This window comes from Paroedura picta, chromosome 6 (genome assembly GCF_049243985.1).
Source record: "Paroedura picta isolate Pp20150507F chromosome 6, Ppicta_v3.0, whole genome shotgun sequence".
Classification (NCBI taxonomy): domain Eukaryota; kingdom Metazoa; phylum Chordata; class Lepidosauria; order Squamata; family Gekkonidae; genus Paroedura; species Paroedura picta.
In genome coordinates, this window is record NC_135374.1 from 123860824 (window position 1) to 123879479 (window position 18656).

At 45.8% G+C, this 18656-nt stretch overlaps 1 protein-coding gene across 8 annotated transcripts in view; it reads left to right on the plus strand.

Moving 5' to 3' along the window:
- ELF1 (E74 like ETS transcription factor 1) overlaps positions 1-18656 on the plus strand; it is a 97931-nt gene that overhangs the window by 41450 nt on the left and 37825 nt on the right. For 4 of the 8 annotated variants that reach the window (XM_077344091.1, XM_077344093.1, XM_077344094.1 and 1 more), the window contains 2 exons: positions 6500-6794; positions 13312-13446. In XM_077344091.1, coding sequence (XP_077200206.1) covers positions 13369-13446 — 78 coding nt within the window. In that variant the 5' untranslated portion in view covers positions 6500-6794; positions 13312-13368. The remainder of the gene's footprint in view (positions 1-6499; positions 6795-13311; positions 13447-18656) is intronic. The other 4 variants (XM_077344096.1, XM_077344098.1, XM_077344097.1 and 1 more) reach the window with 2 other exon arrangements.

Below are 18656 nucleotides of genomic sequence, written 5' to 3' on the forward strand. Positions count from 1 at the left end.
TAGATTGATCGTATTTCCAATAGCCTCTTACGCTATGAAAGTTGGACGGTGAAGAAATCGGAAAGGAGAAGAGTTGATTCGTTTGAATTCTGGAGCTGGAGAAGGCTTCCGCAGATTCCATGGACAGCAAAACTCACAATCAGGGAAATACTAGAGCGCATGTATCACTGGAAGATGGAATGACAAAACTCCGGCTCGCTTATTTTGGTCATATCATGCTATCAGACTTAATGGAGAGAGCAATTATGCTAGGATTGGCCAGTGATAAAGCAGGCCAACAAAGTACACCATGGTTAGATGTGCTCAAAATGGACACTGCCAGAGCATTATTCAACTAGTTGAGCCAAAGGTTCGCCAAGAGTCAGACACAATTGAATGGCTAACATCATCATCATAGTTTCTAGCGCCGGCTGCCTTGAGCGCCATAAAGAAGAAAGTTAAGTAAGAAACGTTTTAAGTAAACAAATAACAGGTTTATTATGAAAATGCTGCCCCTGGAAGTGCATTCAGAGACTCCTCTCCAAGACCAGATAGAATGCAACTGTATTCCTATACTTGACATTTCTCTTCCTGCCTTGCTACGATGTCCCTTGTTTCTCTTGCAGCTTTTGGTTAACAATAAGGAAAAAGAATATCAGATTAGGATAAATCTGTCCAGTTGGTTTTAGCTTGTTAGAAGAAAAATGTACAACAGATGATACCAAACATAGAATTTACATAGGTTAAAACCATGCCTAAAGATATGCAACACTTAGTTTTATGTTCCAAAATGCAATAAAAAGGTAATCTTTCCTCAAAACTGTCTCTACAGATAGATCAGTGGTTTTGGTCTCTTTAAAAATAAGTTAGTCATAATAGCAAGACCCATTTGGAGATAGTTCAGGGATTAGATTTTCCCCCAGTTGGTTGCAATGATTAATTTTGCAGCAGACATAAACTTTATTTCGATATTCAGCATATCTTTTAGACAACAAAGATTATCTGTTCTTGGTTCCCAAGAAGTTAAAATGTTAATATTATCTGTACCTAATAGGTGATTTTGATGTTTCCCACTTGTTTCTTGCTCTTTGTGAGCTAATGTTTAGAAATGCCAAGTAGAGATGCAATTTTTTAAAACTTTAAAAATGTGGGGTAGATTTTATATTGAGGGTAGTTCAGGTATTTGCTGCAATTGTTCTGTGTATAACATGTAGGAAGAGAGTGGCCTGAAAGCTGTGTTTCTAAAATAGAAAAGAGCATTTCCTGAGGAGCCGTTTATAGCAGGAAGAAAAGGGTAGCAGAGTCATTGCATACATAAGGGATTCTCAGTATTACGAAGGGTTAAACATGAAGCAACAGGTATAGGCATAACTACGTATGTGATAGGCTGGGTTCTTTTGCAAGAACGGAAAGGGCTGCCTCCCTGAAATCTGATACGGAGGCAGGGCAGGCAAACTCCTAGAGAAAACCAGACAGCAATGCATAAAAACTGGAATTTCTGGTCTAGCTGACTCCCTACCAGTTATCCTGGTAGGGATGTGGCTGTTCATGCTGGCCACAATTGACAGCAGGTGGGAGGAGACATCATGTCTTGCAGTCAGGTCACTTTGAACTTCAGAGGCTTACAGTCCTCAGTCCCGTCTGGGAAGAGAGGAGAATGCTGTTTCCTTATACCAGGGGTAGTCAAACCGGCCCTCCAGATGTCCATGGACTACAATTCCCAGGAGCCCCCTGCCAGCGAATGCTGGCAGGGGGCTCCTGGGAATTGTAGTCCATGGACATCTGGAGGGCCGCAGTTTGACTACCCCTGCCTTATACCAAGGGTGTGAAGCACAAGGTGGCTGAGCTGGATTGGACCTTCAAGGCCTCTCGGGCTCCTGCATTGTGCAGCTGGGCTGCTGCCATTTTTATTATTTTGCCCGTTAGTAACCTCACTGTACAGCTGTAATTCAAAGGAAAGCCAAGGCAAACCAACTAAACGAGACGATCTCAGCTGGACTGCTAATAGGGGTTTCTTCAGGGTACTAATGCAACGACAGAGTCTTTGGGGGGAAGGGTCAAGAAGTGGCTGTTTTCATCGCTGTGCTTAAAAGCTACATGGTCATGATGTATTCTGAAAGGGGGGGTGGTAGATCGCTGGTGTACAGGGGAGAAGAGCTAAATCACTCCCAGGTTATTCTGCTAAAGATTTTGGTTGTAATAGTGTTTGTGTGTGTATTAGCTTTTTCTTCTGAAGATCTAGTGAGCCTTTGTCTGGCTCGGCAGGTTGGAATCAGTTCACCCCTGTCGCCACCTTTCCGATGCCTGGAACACTCCAACCTCTTCCAGGCCGCCATTGATCTTCCAGCACCAGTGACTGGCTCCACCAGGCCCATAGGTCTCAACACAGAGCCAAAAGGCCCCAGATGACGAATGGGGGTTGTGGATATGTCGCTGGAGAGTCTGCCTCCATGCTTGCTCCAAATCTTCTCTCTTGCTGCACTGATTAGATGGTCAGCCAAGCCACTGCCTGACGTCTCAGGGCTCCAAAGAGTTGCTGGATGGGATGCCACCAGGCAAGCTTTTTCTGGGGTCCGTTTCCACAGTATAGGAGGGAGCCCACTGTATTCCTTGGGCCACACCTAAGTTGTCAACTTGCAGCTCGAGCCGATACAAGTCTCCAGCTACCTCTGCCTTGCACCCAGCCACCTCACCTAGGCAAGCTCACACCGTCCAGTAGTCTCCCTATCCATTCCCCGTTCATACTCTGGCTGTTGTTAAATGACCAACTGGTCTTCAAGCTGACCTCCATGCTAGAAGCCTAAGGTTTTCCCATCCTAAATGTTCCTTTTCTCTTTTTTTCTCCTACCAAATTGAGGATTAACACTCAAATTAAGGCTTCCAGGGTGGAGCGCTCACCACACTACCTCCATCCCCGCCGCCATCTTCTCTTCTTCAGGTATTCGTCTCTTTTCTTCAACTGCGTTCAGTTGGTTTGAGCTGAGAGCTGTAAGTGATCGCCAGGGGTGTTCTGTTGGTGTTACATTTGGGCCTCTCTTGTAGCAGGTTATCTCTTGGTATCCTTCTGGCTTTGTGTTTCAGGAGGGTATTATAATTCTAAGAATACCTGTTATAGATCCTGCAGGGAGAATCTCTGTCTAAGGGATCAGAACAGATGCAGCTGGAAACGAGATCATTTGGTGTGTTTAGGAGGGTGACAGCAGCCATGTAGAGACGTTTGGTGATCAGTGGGTTTCCATGAGGTCAAGGTACAGTGGTGTCTAGAAGTGTATTTCTTGTGAAATGGGTAGCTGTTTTAGTCTATCTATAGCAGTAGTTTTAGAGAGGAGCAAACCAACTATGTCATTAGAAGGGAAGATATTACAGCTAAAGCTTACTTTGGACACATCATGCAATCAAACTCGCTAGAAAAATCATTAATGCTCAGCATGGTCAGTGGCAAAAGGAAACGTGGTCACCAAAGGATCTGACACGATCTTTTGCAAGAACGGAAAGGGCTGCCTCCCTGAAATCTGATACGGAGGCAGGGCAGGCAAACTCCTAGAGAAAACCAGACAGCAATGCATAAAAACTCGACACGATCTAAGCCGATACAGGGATGACCGTGAACCAACTAAAAGAAGCAGTCAGAGACAGAGGCGCATGGCGAATTGCCTAAGGTCAGACATCATCATAGCAGTAGAACATTCCTGGCAGGGTAAGCGCTTTTGCATATATTTTGCACTTCTTCATATATTAGGTTGCTATCAGATATTCAGGTATCTGAAGAATTGAGCAGTGACTCAAGAAAGCTCATCCTCTGCCACAAATGGCGTTAGTTTTTCAGGTGCTCCTAGACTCTGGCTGTTTTCTGTCGAGCGAGGGAATAATGCCAGCATTATAGTCACCCGATACAGACAACCATCAGTCACTTCGCCTCTCTGAGTTCTGTCATTTTTGGAGCTGCTTATCTGACGGTGAGGGCCAGGCCCTCACAAGTTCCCAAGGAGCCCTGCCGCTATCCTAGCTACAGCATTCGAGAGGGCTAAGAAACGCAGCCTTTCTAATCTCCATCTTGGGGAGGGGGACTGCAGAAGCCGGAGACCCTCTTTTTTGGGGGGGGATCCCTGGGTTGGGAAACACTGAGCAAGATAACTGATGTTATGTGGCAACGCCCGGTGGCAGCTGTGAGCCGAAAGGATTCTCCTCCTACAAACATCGCTTTATGGATGTGGCCTCCTTTTGAGATGCACGGATCTTAAAGCGTTAGGCTAGAAGGCCTCAAGGCTGGAAAGAGTAAAGAGGTTCCTCCCTCGTGGTATCCAACTGCCTTGCCTGGATGGTCCCCGGCCTCTGGATGGGGTCTGGAGATTTCCCAGAATTTAAATTCCGCTTCAGACATCAGGTCCCCTGGAGAAAATGGCAGCTTTGGAGGGTGGAGTCGATGAGTGTTATAGTAAGAGAAATAATTGCTTTTGCTGTCTTCGAAAGGTGCAAAGGGGCTGTAACTCTGCCAGTGCTAGGCCTGCTTAACACTTTGACCAGTGGTCCAAATTCCTGCAGCTTTCAAGGTTGATACTTTTGTGTGTGTGTGTGTGTGTTTTCCCTGGCCAGCACCAGAGCACTTCCCATGCTAAAACATGATAATCCTAGCCTTTTATGGAATGTGTAGGTGCTTTTTATTAACCCCTCCATGGATCGACTTTGTGTCTCCCAAAATTCATTATTTTCAAGCTTTTGCTTGCCCTCCCACTGCCAGGCCCTCCACTCTTCAGTTTTCAGGGTCTGAGTCCATATACTTTGTTGCTACATGTTCTTCTTTAATAATCCATAGAAAAAGTAACTCTTCAGTTACACGGAAGAAATTCCTATTGTCCATTGTCATGGTCAATTAAATGTGCACAGGTACCAAGAAATGTGTCAGTTGCTTTTCAGAGTTTAGAGGGTGTTGATCTATCCAAGAAATGTGGTTGAGTAAGAAAGATTACTACAGGGTCGAAAAGAGAGAAGTCGCTATATATCGAATGATTATTATTTGTCAGAAAGGATCTTGGTGATATCTCATCAACAACAGAAGTGAAGAGATAAAGAATTAATGCAGATGCAAAGTCGGGTGGCGTGAATGTGTGACCTCTTAATCTTCTCCTCCAGTATAGTTTTGGAACGAAAGGTATTCCCAAAATCGTCCCCAAAATCTATGCATTATGTCATTAGGGAGAATGGCAAACCTGGAGAACGTTTCTCACTTCAGAGAGAGAAGTGCATGGGGTAGAAACACAGCCTAAGACACAAAAACAGTAGAAGTTATTAATTATAGATGCTTTCCTTTAAAATGTATGAACGTTTCTTTGTTGAATATTTCAATTGTAGCATTTATTGTTTCAATTTTTTAATGGCTTTGTAAAGGAGTGGTGTCAGTGTGATTTCTTAAGTATGCAACAAGAGGCCAGTGAATCTACACCAGGGGTAGTCAAACTGCGGCCCTCCAGATGTCCATGGAGCTCCTGGGAATTGTAGTCCATGGACATCTGGAGGGCCGCAGTTTGACTAGCGCTGATCTACATGTAAGAAACAGGCTACCAAGTGTATTTTCAAGCTCCTGAGGCCAAACACCTTGGCTTCTGTCACAGCAAATGTTTTTGGTTTTGTGGGAACTTTGCTACCCCAATACAATGGAACGTGACCGTGGATTATGACCATACCCCGGAATACGATACATGTGTGCTTGGTTTTTAATAGGTCGGTCAGTGGGCTAAGATAGTTGCCAGTATTAATATAGAGAACGGCACAGGTCTTATCTCCATTAAATAAACATTATGCTTTTTAGACATGCCCCTTCAATTTACAGACCTTTTATTAAGGCTAGTTAAGACTAGGTTGTAATTAAGATAAAGTTTGTCATTGAGCTATTCTAATTTCAGCCAGCTTGATGTGTTGTGGAACTGAGTGCGTCCCCCACACATTGTCAGTCTTCCTGCGTTTCTGTTTATCAAGTGCTGTAGCATAGAGTCCTTTGCATGTTTCATTTGCCATGACGTGGTGAGTGTTTCCTTCCTGCTGCTTGCAAGCCGGGACTAGAGATAAAAATGCACACATTTTACACAGCACAGGGAACATGCCCAAATTCTGCAGTGAGTTTTTCTGCATCTTCAGAAAGATTTCTTATCTGTAATATATATATATATGTTAGAAGGGCGGCAAATGGAAACGTTTGTCAAATAGACAAGACAGAACCTTTGCAGATTGTCTCTGTTAAGTAAGGACAAAAATACGCCACATAAAACGATACCATTTGACATAGCTGATAACTTTATTTTGACTATTTTGGAGCTGGTTAGATTTTGAAGGCGGTTCTTGCTTGTTAATTACTAAAATCCATGCTGCAAAGTTGGTAAGAATTAATCATTTTTGGCCGACTGTTGTATGCAATATCCCTCAACTCTTTGAATAAAGAGATTTGTCAACTTTGTTATCAGTTATGCTGATTTTTATTTTCCATTTTTTTAAACTGCTACTGTATTATTTTGTTTTTATTTTTCAGGGGTCTTGAGGCAAGAGGAATACCTGAGGAAGACGTTTTACCATTTGTATCATTCATCACGACAGTAAATCTAGAAGTTAGCTGGTAGTATACGAATTCTTCATTCAGGCATCTAATTGGCTTCAAGGACTATTGGTCCACACTCTTGGTGATCACTTCTGTGCCTTTACACCAAAGAAGTATTTTCTTCTCATGCAGAACTGAGACCTTGGAATGCTTTATTATGGCAGCAGCAGTACAGCAGAATGACCTGATGTTTGAATTTGCCAGTAATGTCATGGAGGATGAACAGCAGGTAAGGCAAAACAGAAGGAACCCTGCCAGATTTCACCATTGGCTTATTCTGAAACAACACTGAAATATTAACTTCAGGGTGTCTGGGTTTCCCCCCCCCCTATGAATTAAAAAAGAATACTAATAGAGGAAACCTATACAAATACCTAAATTGCTTCCTGGTTGTCATGCATCTGTGTGAGCAATGTGGAATTCAGTTGAGTAGGGATCTTTAAGAAGTTGCATAATGCTTTCTCTTTTTCCAAGTCATGGAAGTTAGGGGGAACTTTTAGCATCACTTAAGACTGAAAAGTGGAGACATGCAATGATTGGTTTGCTGACAAATGTTGGAGTTGAAGCAGGTGTTTTAAGAATGCATGTAAATACACAGGCAATACCTTTTCCAAAGTAATATAATTTCAGCATTCCAGAATCCAGATTCACACTACCTTAAAATGGCTCCTTTCTCACTTTTCTAGTGCACACATTCTGGTCAAGCAAAACTGGTTTAATTTCTCAGTCCTGGTAGGTTCCTGTGATTTAAGGTGATTCAAGGATTGTGACTCAAGGACCACCTCCTGTGCCTGCTATAGGCAGCTGTCTGTTAGCTGTCCTGCCACCTTGTTTGGTCCTCTTGGCATCGACTAGAGCCCCTGGGCCTTCTCCATCATGGCTCAGTGAAATGGGCTCTCTGAAGGGGTGGAAGGAGCTCCTCTTGGAGATCTTCAGGAGGTATTGCATGGTCTGCTTGTTTGCAAGGACTTTTGAGGCAGTTTGAATGGCAAGCATCTTTTAAGGGAGGAGAGAGATTTGGGATTGGCTACTTGATTTTTTTTTTAATCTGAGGATGTTATAACTATTATTTTAAGCTACCTTAAACCACAAAGAAAAGCAGAATGTAAAAGTTTTAATAGATAATTAAAAGTGCATTCCAGAGGTGACTAAGGAGATGGGCAATCAACTTTCCATTAACTAAGCAGTTCTTATCTGTCTTCAGCAATGAGACTTTTATAGAGCCTGGAGAGCAAACTCCTGTTTCGCACAATGTTTCCTCATAGAATCCTAGAGTTGGAAGGCATCTCTTGAATCATCTAGTCCAACCCCCTGCACAGTGCAGGAACTCACAGCTACCTGCCCACCACGATGACTCCAATTTCATGCCCAACTGATCCCTCCTCCAAAAATCTCCAGAATCCAGCCTGGCCTGGAGGAAATTCACCTCCCATCCCACAGCTGCAATTAGCAATTCCCTGGATGTGCAAGGAAGGGCCACAGGAGACAAACACTGGCACATCCCTTCCTGCCCACACACTCACAATCTGCCTAAGTTCGTAAAATCAGCATTTCTGTCAGATGACTGTCTAGCCTCTGCTTAAAAACATCCAAAGAAGGAGCATCTACCACCTCCTGAGGAAGCCTATTCCACTGATAAACCACTCTAACTGTCAGGAACTTCTTCTGGATGTTTAGATGGAATTTCTTTTGAATTGATTTCAGCCCATTGGTTCTGGTCTGTCCCTCTGGGGCAAGAGAGAACAATTTTGCTCCATCTTCTACATGGCAGCCTTTTAAATACTTGAAGATGGTTATCAGATCCCCTCTCAGTCGTCTCCACTCTAGGCTAAACAGACCAAGCTCCCCCAACCTTTCCTCATATGTCTTGGTCTCCAAACCCTTCACCATCTTTGTAGCCCTCCTCTGGACATGCTCCAGTTTCTCTACATCTTCATTCAGTTGTGGTGCCCAAAACGGAGTACATGGTTACTACAAAGGGGAACGAGAATCTTCTAGCAGTGGTAGTATTAAGGCCTTTCCAGCTTATTAGTGTATATTGCAACCTGTACAGGAGTGTTGCTTGCTTGCTTGCATCAAACAGGTTCTGTTTTTCAAGGTGATGCCTTTGGTTTTTGGGATATGCATTTGCCCAGTTTCAGACCGCAGTTGTGTTGCTGTAAAAACACAGATCTTCTTTGTTGTCGTTTGTGTTGCTGCTGAGAAGGTGACTAACTGTGGAAGTGTCAAGGCATCTATTGATTGGGCCTGTGATGACATCACTCACTACTCCCCAGCCCTTCTGGCTCATGTGCTGTTGGGATTCAGACCTCAAGAAAGGAGGGGCAGGCAGGCTGAGACTGGCTTGTTCCAAGGCAACTGCAGACAAGCCCTGTGTGATTTTATTGGGGGTTTATGGAAAACATAGGCTGAAAAGCAGACCCTGAACATCAGAAATAAACTCTCAGCCATGACTCTTAATGCAGTCATGCTGCAGTTTGGCCAGCTGCCTCTGTGAATTTCAGGGGTAGCTTGTATCTACTTCCTCAGTCTCTGTTTGGAGGCCAACCCTCCCTCCATGTGGGCACTGGTGGGCTTTATCTATCACTGGATTTTTTTTAAAAAAGAACACAGTTTGAGTCCAGGGGCACCTCTCAGACCGAGAAAGTTTATTTCATGTGTACTCCGGGGTGCCATTGGAAAAGCATTTTCCACATCCTGTCCTGTGTTAGCTAAACCAAAGTCACAAATATGATTCCTTCTGGAAATGACAAGAGTGCTATCCTATAAAAAAGATATCTAGTCACATTCTTGCTCTTCTTTTGGCCTATTATTTTAAAGAGAAAGAAGGTAATGGAAAGGAAAGCAAGCATTTCATTCTGCTTTCTTCTCTTCCTTCGCACCTCCCTGCATGTGTCCCACGATATTGGGATAATTATACCTTGTAATAATGATTACTGAAAGATGCATACAAGGCGCTCCCAGCAGTTGAAGTTATAGAAAAATTGAAAGGAGTGTTAGGAGAACTGTGTTTCCTGCAGCATTTGGTGCTTCTGTGGTTTCCTAACTGTCACTCATGCTGCCTTAAGGACATATAAGATTCAATATCACAGACTTGATATGGCACAGAAAGTGCCCTCTCTCTTAATATCACCAGTCTGTCCAAGATCCAAGTTGTTTAAATGTGTGTGTACTTGTGGTTCTATAACCAACCATTGATTGGAGGTGGTTCCACAAAGGAGAGCAGGCAAATTCTTTGGAATGTCTCTGAGCTTTCTGCTAGGCTATAGACCAGGGTCTGAGTCCAGGGGCACCTTTATGACCAACAAAATTTGATTCCGAATATCACAAAAGCATATAAATCTCATACCCAGGAGTAAACCATGTTGGTTTTAATGGTGCCACTGGATTCAAATTTTATTCTGTTGCTTCACAGCCACCCAACTATACCCAATTATGTTACTTCTATTAAAGGGTTACCTTGGAACTTACGTTCCTTGAATATTCCTAGTGCTTTGCATGCATTGTTTTAGTAATCTTTACAACAAACCGGTCAACTAGACTAATGCCATTTACCGCTGCTGGTGGCAGAGGATGGCTTTTTTAAGGCTACTTCTACTGTACTACAACTTACTCTAGTCTAGGCCCACTAAGATGGGTCTAATGGAGTAACGCTGCCTAGGATTACACTGTAACTCTTACCTATTTGTGGGCACAGTATAGGGCAAGGCAATGTTAGGCCCGCTTTTCAGAAAATAAGTATTTTCTTATTTTGTATTAAATTTTGTTTCTCTTTAAGCTGCAATCAAATATTTATTTCTTGTTTGTTTTACAGTAGAGGTCTCCAACATGGACCTCCATGTGCTTCATTGTGCCTACCAACCCCTTAACTGGTGTCCACCAAGTAGGGATGGGCATGAACCTAAAAAATCCTAAACTAAACCCAAAACTGAGCTAAAAGGCCCCCACCCAAACCAAGCTGGACTGGTGAGTTTGGTTCCCCCTTTCTCCTAATTGCAGCTTGCCTTGCGACTCAGTTTTCCCTCAGGTGGACTTGCTGATGTTAGATTATTTGGCTTTCCCCCTCACATGGGGGGGGGGGGGAAATGGACCAGTGAAATGGCTGTCAGTCATTTAAACCTAACAACAAGGCCAGTCTACCTTTCAGATTTACATGGCTGGCACCCATTTCATCAGTTGGTTTCACTTTCCCCTGCTCAGCTGTTAGGTTTAAATGCTCCCAAACAACTGAACCAGACCAAAATCCAGAAAATGTTTGTGGAAGGTGCCTTCCCTGAATATTGGCTCAGGGGCTCATGAGCTAGTTCATGCCCATCCCTACCACCAAGTGTTTTTAGAAAGTGGGTGGGGCCAGGTGAGGCACTGTCCAGCAGGGTTTCTGATTGGTCTCTGGAGATCTGATTGTCTGGGTAGATTAAATTGTGTTGTTTCAGTAACAGCTGCCACCACAGAATTCTTGGATTTTCTCTCTTTCTCTCCTCTTAAAATTTCCTCCCTTTCCCCCAGCACTTAGGCCTCCTCTGTGTTGTTGTTTCCTGCTGTGCAGTGTGACATGCAGAAAACAAATGAACCCCACAGATTTTCAAGTCTCGTGATTTCCATCAAACCTTCATTTTGATTTATTTTTCTAATGAGGCGGTAAACTGAGATTCAGGAGAAAGAAATGTGTGGGACTGGTGCCCTATATCCACCGGCTGTGGCATGGCAGCCACAGAAGGCGTTTAAAAGAGGTTTCTTACATGCAGTCACACAAGCCTTCCAGACATTTTCCGGTGTGGCTCTTCATCCTGAACAGAATGACGAGCTCCAGCCAGGGACTGGGCCATTCCAGACTTGGGGACTCTTCCTGGGCACCACAGGATTCCTGCTTCTTGTCCGTGCTTGGAGTCTTGACCACATTTTTATTATTTGAGTATTAGTTAGGCTCTCAAAACCATGTACAATTTGGATACTGCTTGTAACTTTCCTGGTTTTCATAAATGGGATACCAAATTCATAAAGTAAAATAATTTCATTTCTGTGATGATGTTCAGTGTTGGAAGAAGGAAGAATCAATTCCTGCTCATATCTATTTAAAATCTTTAGGCTGATCCTGCATTGAGCAGGGGGCTGTAAAGACCTCGAAAGGCCTCTGAAACCCCTTTTCCTCTTGCACAGCTTCAAGCAATGGATCCATCTCTGTTGCCGTCTGTCAACACCTTTTCCTGACTTCCTTCCTAGGAACTCAGTGTGTGTCCGTGGTTCTTCCCTTCTGCATTTTATCCTCACAAAAAACGTGTAAAGCTGTTAGCTTTTCCTGAGAGAGATCGAGAGGCTCAGTGAACTTAATGACCGAGTGGACCTTTGGACTCAGGTTCTGGACCCAGTGAGGGGTGGTGGTTGGAGGTTCGGTCTAGGATTGGTGAGACCCAGTCCCCCCTCTGTCCTGGTAGTGTCCTGATAATCTTGGTCTAGTAGTTGCACATGTTCAGCCTAACCTACCTTGCAGGGTGGTTGTTGCAAGGATGCAGTGAGGGAAGAAGAATGATGCTGTAAGCTACCTTGGGTTCTTGACCAGGTAGAAAAGCAGGGTATAAATGAAACAAATATAATAAATAGACATGTAGCAGCTGCACTTAGATGTATATAAAATATGTGCATCCTTCATTATTTTATTCCAGAAAGCATTTAAATTAGGATGGTGGTATAGAGGCTTCGTACCCGGCTTTATATCATGTAATACTATGCCAATGAAATTTGTTAGTAAGATGTTTTTTTCTCCTTCATCCTTCTGTCTGCAATTTTGCTTATTTGCTGTCCTTATAGATAGATCATTCCCCTACCAAGACACACAGAGAACCCTATAAACCCTATAAAAACTCCTGCCCATGCACATAGAGATGCACAAAACTAATAAGTCCCTGATAATCGTGTTGAGAATAGGCTTGCTGCTGTATCTGTAGATTTCTAACCTGACAAGGAGCATGGGGAACTGGAAGGATGCCTCTGAGAGGGATATTACGGAAATCCATTTGTCAGGTCAAGACCTCCCAGTGGCAGCTCTCCACACGGCTGCTGCAGACACCGTTTTCCCTGTGAAAAAAGCCATTTGTTAACGGAGTCAATGGGGATGGAATGGCCTCTCAGAGACATTACGGCATGGGACCATCTATGGCATACTGCACCTCTGCACATGGGAAACAGACAGGCATTTAAAGAGTGGGACTGGAGAACAACATGGTTGCTAATAAACACCAGGTCAACCTTAGGTGGGGAAATCCAGTAGAACGGGATCCAACGTGATAGTCTCTCATGAAAAGAAAACAAAACTTTGGTGGCTTTAAGATCCCATGTTTCTCAATTAATGCCATGTTCTTCCTGCATTATGGTCAGCTTTTTTTCATTACAGTAGATTTCAGTTTCCTGGTTTAAATCTGTGGGAAGGAGCATCATGCTGGTAGCTTGGAGGTGCCTGTTTTGTCTTCTGGGCAAGGTCCACCTGGCCCGGGTGAGGGGGGAGGAGAGAGGTGAGAATAGACTCTATAAATAGCATTCTTGGGAGGGAGAGTCATCCGTGTTCGCCATTTGGATATAGTCTTGTGGGGCTCTTTGAAGAAATAGGCTTAATTAGTTAAGGTTTGGTTTTCTTTATTTTATTTGTTTGAAATAGAAGAAGAGCTGTATTTTTGGACTCCATTTTTTAATACCCAAAGGAGTGTCAAAGCAACTTAAAATCGCCTTCCCTTCCTCTTTGCCTGCTTTGTCAGCTGCCATGGTTTTAGCAAGGCAGAAAATGGCCAGTTCCTGGATTCTGACCTGAAGAAATGAAAAGCACCTCCTTTCCTAGTTCTGGTCAAGGATGGCGTTTCATCTCTGGATGTGAAGCTTCCAAGAGCATTTGGGTAAGGAACAACCGTTGCTTGCCTGCCCCTTGGTGAGTAGACTCTGGCATGGCATAGAGCTGCTTCTCCCTCTGAGTCAGGAGGAGATCTGGATTGGGTGATTCCCACCACTCTCTGAGGAAGGCAGGACTAAAAATCTTCCTCTTCCTGTCTCCTTGGTGGCCATCTCCCATCCTCCAGTTCTTTTGCTGCCTCGACAGGGAGAGCAGCTAGATCAGTAGGCTTACTGTCTTCTGCTTATCTGTTCCTTAGTTTTTCTTTTCCATCCTGCCTTATGCCATATGCACTACTTCTATAGTCCTTTTTCTGCACTTTGTCCTCCCACGCCTTGCTCTGTTCTAGTTTTAGGCTCCGTGAAGAGAGCAGAGGGCTCCTTTCCCACAGTGGCCCTTTTCTCTAACCCAATTAATAGCAATGCTATTCAGCTGCTTGGAATGGCCATGGAGGAGCACAACGATGCCGATTCTCTTTGTGGGACTGATATTAGAGGCTCTGTTAATGGCTGGGGTCTTGTTTCCAGGGCCACCTTGACTGAGTATAAATCTGCATGGAGCAGACAGTGTTGGTGGCCCCCCTCGGGCCGTCTTAACCAAGGAAAAGGCTGCTGAGAGCAGACCTTGTCAGTGGTCAGGCCCTCTAGGGCCACCATGACTGAAAAATGCATGGAGCAATCATTATTATTATTATTCTATTTACTACCCTCCGCTATCGGCAAGCCATCTCACGGTGGGTTACATAGTAATGAAACTCCACATCTGTACCACATAGTGGCTCTTACATAATTGAGAAGAGCCATTATGGGTGGATCGGTGTCTTGGTGTCCGGACACTGCTTCTGCTCCATGCACCAATCCGCACCTGGATTGGGCTGGCTCCTGGAGCGCCCACCCCCAAAACCCAGCCGGAACGAATGCAGTGAGGCCCTAAGATGATGCCATGGGCTCCAAGGCAGCGGCAGAGCCTGCCTGGTGGAGGCTCTGAGGCAGTGCTGGAGGCTGCCCAGCAGAGGTTGCGAGGCGCCGCCTGAGGCTGTGAGATGGTGGCGGCAGCCACACTGAGGACCTCCAGCCCCAAGGCCACCATGCGCTCACCCCACTGCCTTGCCCAAGAAGGTGAGAGAGGGGAATGGAGGCTGCTCTGCGCCTCACCGGAGCTGCCTCTCCCCGCCCCCGCCCCCGCCGCCTCCCCCCCCCCCCAATCTCCCCACTAGCACCTGTTGCATTTAACCTGCAGCGGGCTTTCTTGCTAGTAAAATACATTAAATTATTGATCCCCCATTAACATTATATATATCCAGGTGGCAAAATATATATCCAGAGCCTAACAACAGCATGCCCCAAAATGCATGGCAACTGAACCGTTGGAGGCGCAGTTTTCAAGGGCAGCCCAGGACTTCCTCAGGCCGAGCCAATGTTGAAACCCAGACAGGAATGTAACCCCCAAGCTGCCCTTCATTCCCCCCACTTCCTGGTATGGGACATACTAGATTGGGCTACGGCAAGAGAACAGGCCTTTTGCCTTAAGCAAAGACCACTAATACTTTTAGCTGAGTTTGTGGCCCTATCGTGAGCAACAGAACAAGTCAGTTTGCCTCGACTCAAGAAAGGTTTCTATTTCACTCTCTGGCCCATTCTGTCTCTGGCTGGGCCTCCCTGCAGTTGGCCTCTGCGTCAGCTTACTCTGCTCTACAGGAGCCCTGCAGGGCGGAAACTCAAAGGCCTGCAAAGCAGTAACTTGCCCCCCTAGAGGCTACTTGTGTACATTACAGCAATTAGGTTCTTAGACAGCAAATGATCAGAAACCATGGCAAAATTACAGACCAGCTTGGACAAACACATCCCCCAACAGGACTGTGTAAACCCCAAGTAACTGAGGGGAACCAAGGAGCTCTTCCCCAGTCGAGGCATATCTTGTCTTTTCCCGCTATGCCATCACACAGTACCAGTCACAAAAGCAATGATAACAAATTAGATTCTTTCTCTCATTATGCTGAGAATATTTGTATAGGTTTCCTTTGAGCAGTCCCCCTAACTACAATGCCGATAGCTGGCTGGGATGCAGCAGACGTGAAGTGGACCCGGTCCCTGCCTTCCTGGTTGCAGTTTGGTTAGTGAGTCAGCAGGCTTCATCCTTGAGGCCGTCCGTGTGTTTCAGTTCATCTCTCGCTCTGTTGGGACTGCCTGGATTCCAAGGTCAGAATCGCTCTCTGTTAATTAGCCTTTCTGGCTAATACCAAGTTTGAGAGGCTGTCACAGTGACACATCAAAGTGGCTCCTTGGTTTCCTTTTAGCAGTTGTGTTTTCACCTCAAGCACAGCAAAGACTTCCTTGCCACGTGGAATTCAGGAGTGATCTGCAGGTACGGCTTTGGAGCCGAGCCTAAGTAGTTCAGTGCTCACCCCGGCACCACACGTACGGAAACCGCGGCCACTGCCATAGGCATGCGGCTGCCAATGCACAGGCAGGGGAGCCTGGCAGGAGAAGAGTGGCTCGTTCCTGCTCAGCCGCAGCCTGGCAGGAACAAGTGATCACAAGTAGCGGGATTTGGCCAGGATGGTTGTCCTGGGCCGGATATAAAAGAAAGGGCCGGCCTGGATGCCCACCCTCTCCTCTGCACTCACTGCTTCAGCAGAGCTCACATCCTGCAGAGCTCATCTCCGATCTTACCTGTGACCTCCTTGATCTTGCCCGCTAACTCCTTGGTGGTTTTCCATCATCTGAATTTTGGCCATCGGTCTGGAGAGGTTTGGCAGGGGTAGGGAGTAGGCCGGGAGCTGGTTTTGATCAGTTTCCAGTGCACACGTTTGGATCTTTGTTGGGTTCTTTTTGAGCTTTCTGTTCTCTTGGGACATTTCTTTTTGAGCTCTCACAGCTCCACCTCCCTCACGGGGCTTTTGTTGGGGGGAGAGGAGGTGCTGCTTTCAGACTCCTTCAGGTGGTGGAGAGTGAAGTGTCACACCCAACGCTCCTCCCCACCTCAAGTAGTTGTTGTTGTCAGGTGCGAAGTCGTGTCCGACCCATTGCGACCCCATGGACAATGATCCTCCAGGCCTTCCTGTCCTCTACCATTCCCCGGAGTCCATTTCAGTTTGCAACTATTGCTTCAGTGACTCCATCCAGCCACCTCATACTCTGTCGTGCCCTTCTTCTTTTGCCCTCGATTGCTCCCAGCATTAGGCTCTTCTCCAGGGAGTCCTTCCTTCTCATGAGGTGGCCAGAGTATTTGAGTTTCATCTTCAGGATCTGGCCTTCTAAAGAGCAGTCAGGGCTGATCTCTAGGACTGACCGGTTTGTTCGCCTTGCAGTCCAAGGGACTCGCAAGAGTCTTCTCCAGCACCAGAGTTCAAAAGCCTCAATTCTTTGACGCTCGGACTTCCTTATGACCCAACTTTCACAGCCATACATTGGGAATACCATAGCCTTGACTAAACACACTTTTGTTGGCAGGGTGATGTCGCTGCTTTTTAGGATGCTGTCTAGATTTGCCATAGCTTTCCTCCCCAGGAGCAAGCGTCCCCATCTGCAGTGATCTTGGAGCCCAGGAAAATAAAATCTGTCACTATCTCCATTTCTTCCCCATCTATTTGCCAGGAATTGAGAGGGCCGGATGCCATGATCTTTGTTTTCTTGATGTTGAGTTTCAAGCCAACTTTGCGCATCAACAGGCTCTTTAGTTCCTCTTCACTTTCTGCCATTAGAGTGGTATCATCTGCATATCTGAGGTTGTTGATATTTCTCCCTGGAATCTTGATCCCAATTTGTGACTCCTCTAATCCCGCCTTTCTCATGATGTGCTCCGCATACAAGTTAAATAGGCAAAGCGACAGTATACAGCCTTGCCGAACTCCTTTCTCAATTTTGAACCTATCAGTGATTCCATGTTCAGTTCTCACTGTTGCTTCTTGACCTGCATATAGGTTTCTCAAGAGAGAAATAAGATGCTCTGGTATTGCCATCTCTTTAAGAACTTGCCTCGTTCTGAGTGGCCCTCGGGCTCAGATCCAGCCTGGTGCAGTGCTTAAGGGCAGACTCTAATCTGATGTGTTGGGTCTGTCCCCATGCCCCTTCATGCAGTCGGCTGGGTGGGTCTGGGATACTCACTGGCCTGTTTGGGCTGATATCACAGAACAGTTCTGTCATGATTTGCTCAGCCTCAGCTGTGGCCATGGGCATTTGTGCTGGGGGACAGATGAGACGGCAACAGCTGTTTAGTCAGCTCTGTCTGCAGCCCAGTTTTCATAGCGCCAGGGGTGCAACAGGATTGCTGCAGGCTAACACGTGGTGCTTATTTCGTGCCCCAGCTAAATCAATTTCTCATACGTCTTTGGCTATTCAGCCCCTGTTTCCATGAGCCAGGGGGTTTCTTTTTACAGGGCCAGTCTGTTCCCTGGAACACAGGCTAACCCACAACCATGCATGTTCAGTTGCTGGAAATCCTCTTCTTTGCCTGCGGGACTTGCTCTTTTTGGAGCTATTCCCTGTTATGTCAGATGTGGTGTTCTGGCAGGGATTGTCTAGGGGCAGAAAAGTGGTTTGTGGGTGTGATTCCAGGCAGGGATTGGGGTAGTTAACGAGCTGTGCACACTCTGAGCGGGTCCCGTGCCGTGTTTGTCGACTGGTGCTTACCTGTTTGCTGCAATATCATTAACACTAAGCTCCCTGCAGGGGCAGGCAGGGGCATCGCCAACCCCAAGTCTCGCCTTCAGGAGGATGAGTTCAGCTTTTGTAGGAAACTTGTTCCTGGAAGAATGATGGAGTCTTCATGGAGAGACGTGTGAGAGAGCCTGGCGGGATTCTTGGCTCCAGCAGCTCTTCATGCGTATGAGGCTGCAGTTGCTCAATATCTGGCAGGCACTCAAGCCTGGGGATTCCTGGGGATTCTGCTGCTTCCTGACTAGGAGACCGTTCTGCATTGTCTGGCCCAGCTGCAGGCAGATGGCTTCATTGTCAGGAGTTTGAATGTTCATCTTATGGGTCTTTCTCGTTATTGTGGGCTGCAGGGGTGGCGGAACCTGGACTCTTCCTAGCCTTGACGGCATCAGGCCCCCTTGATAATCTGATGCCAGGAAGTCCATTTCAGTGGCATTGCTGTGGGATTTGTTTGGGCAGATCACAGTCTGGTGCAGCCTTAGTTTGAGGTATTATTATTTAGGGCAACCTTCATGCTGACTCTGTGTGTGTGTGCGTGCGCGTCTTCCACAGCAATATGATG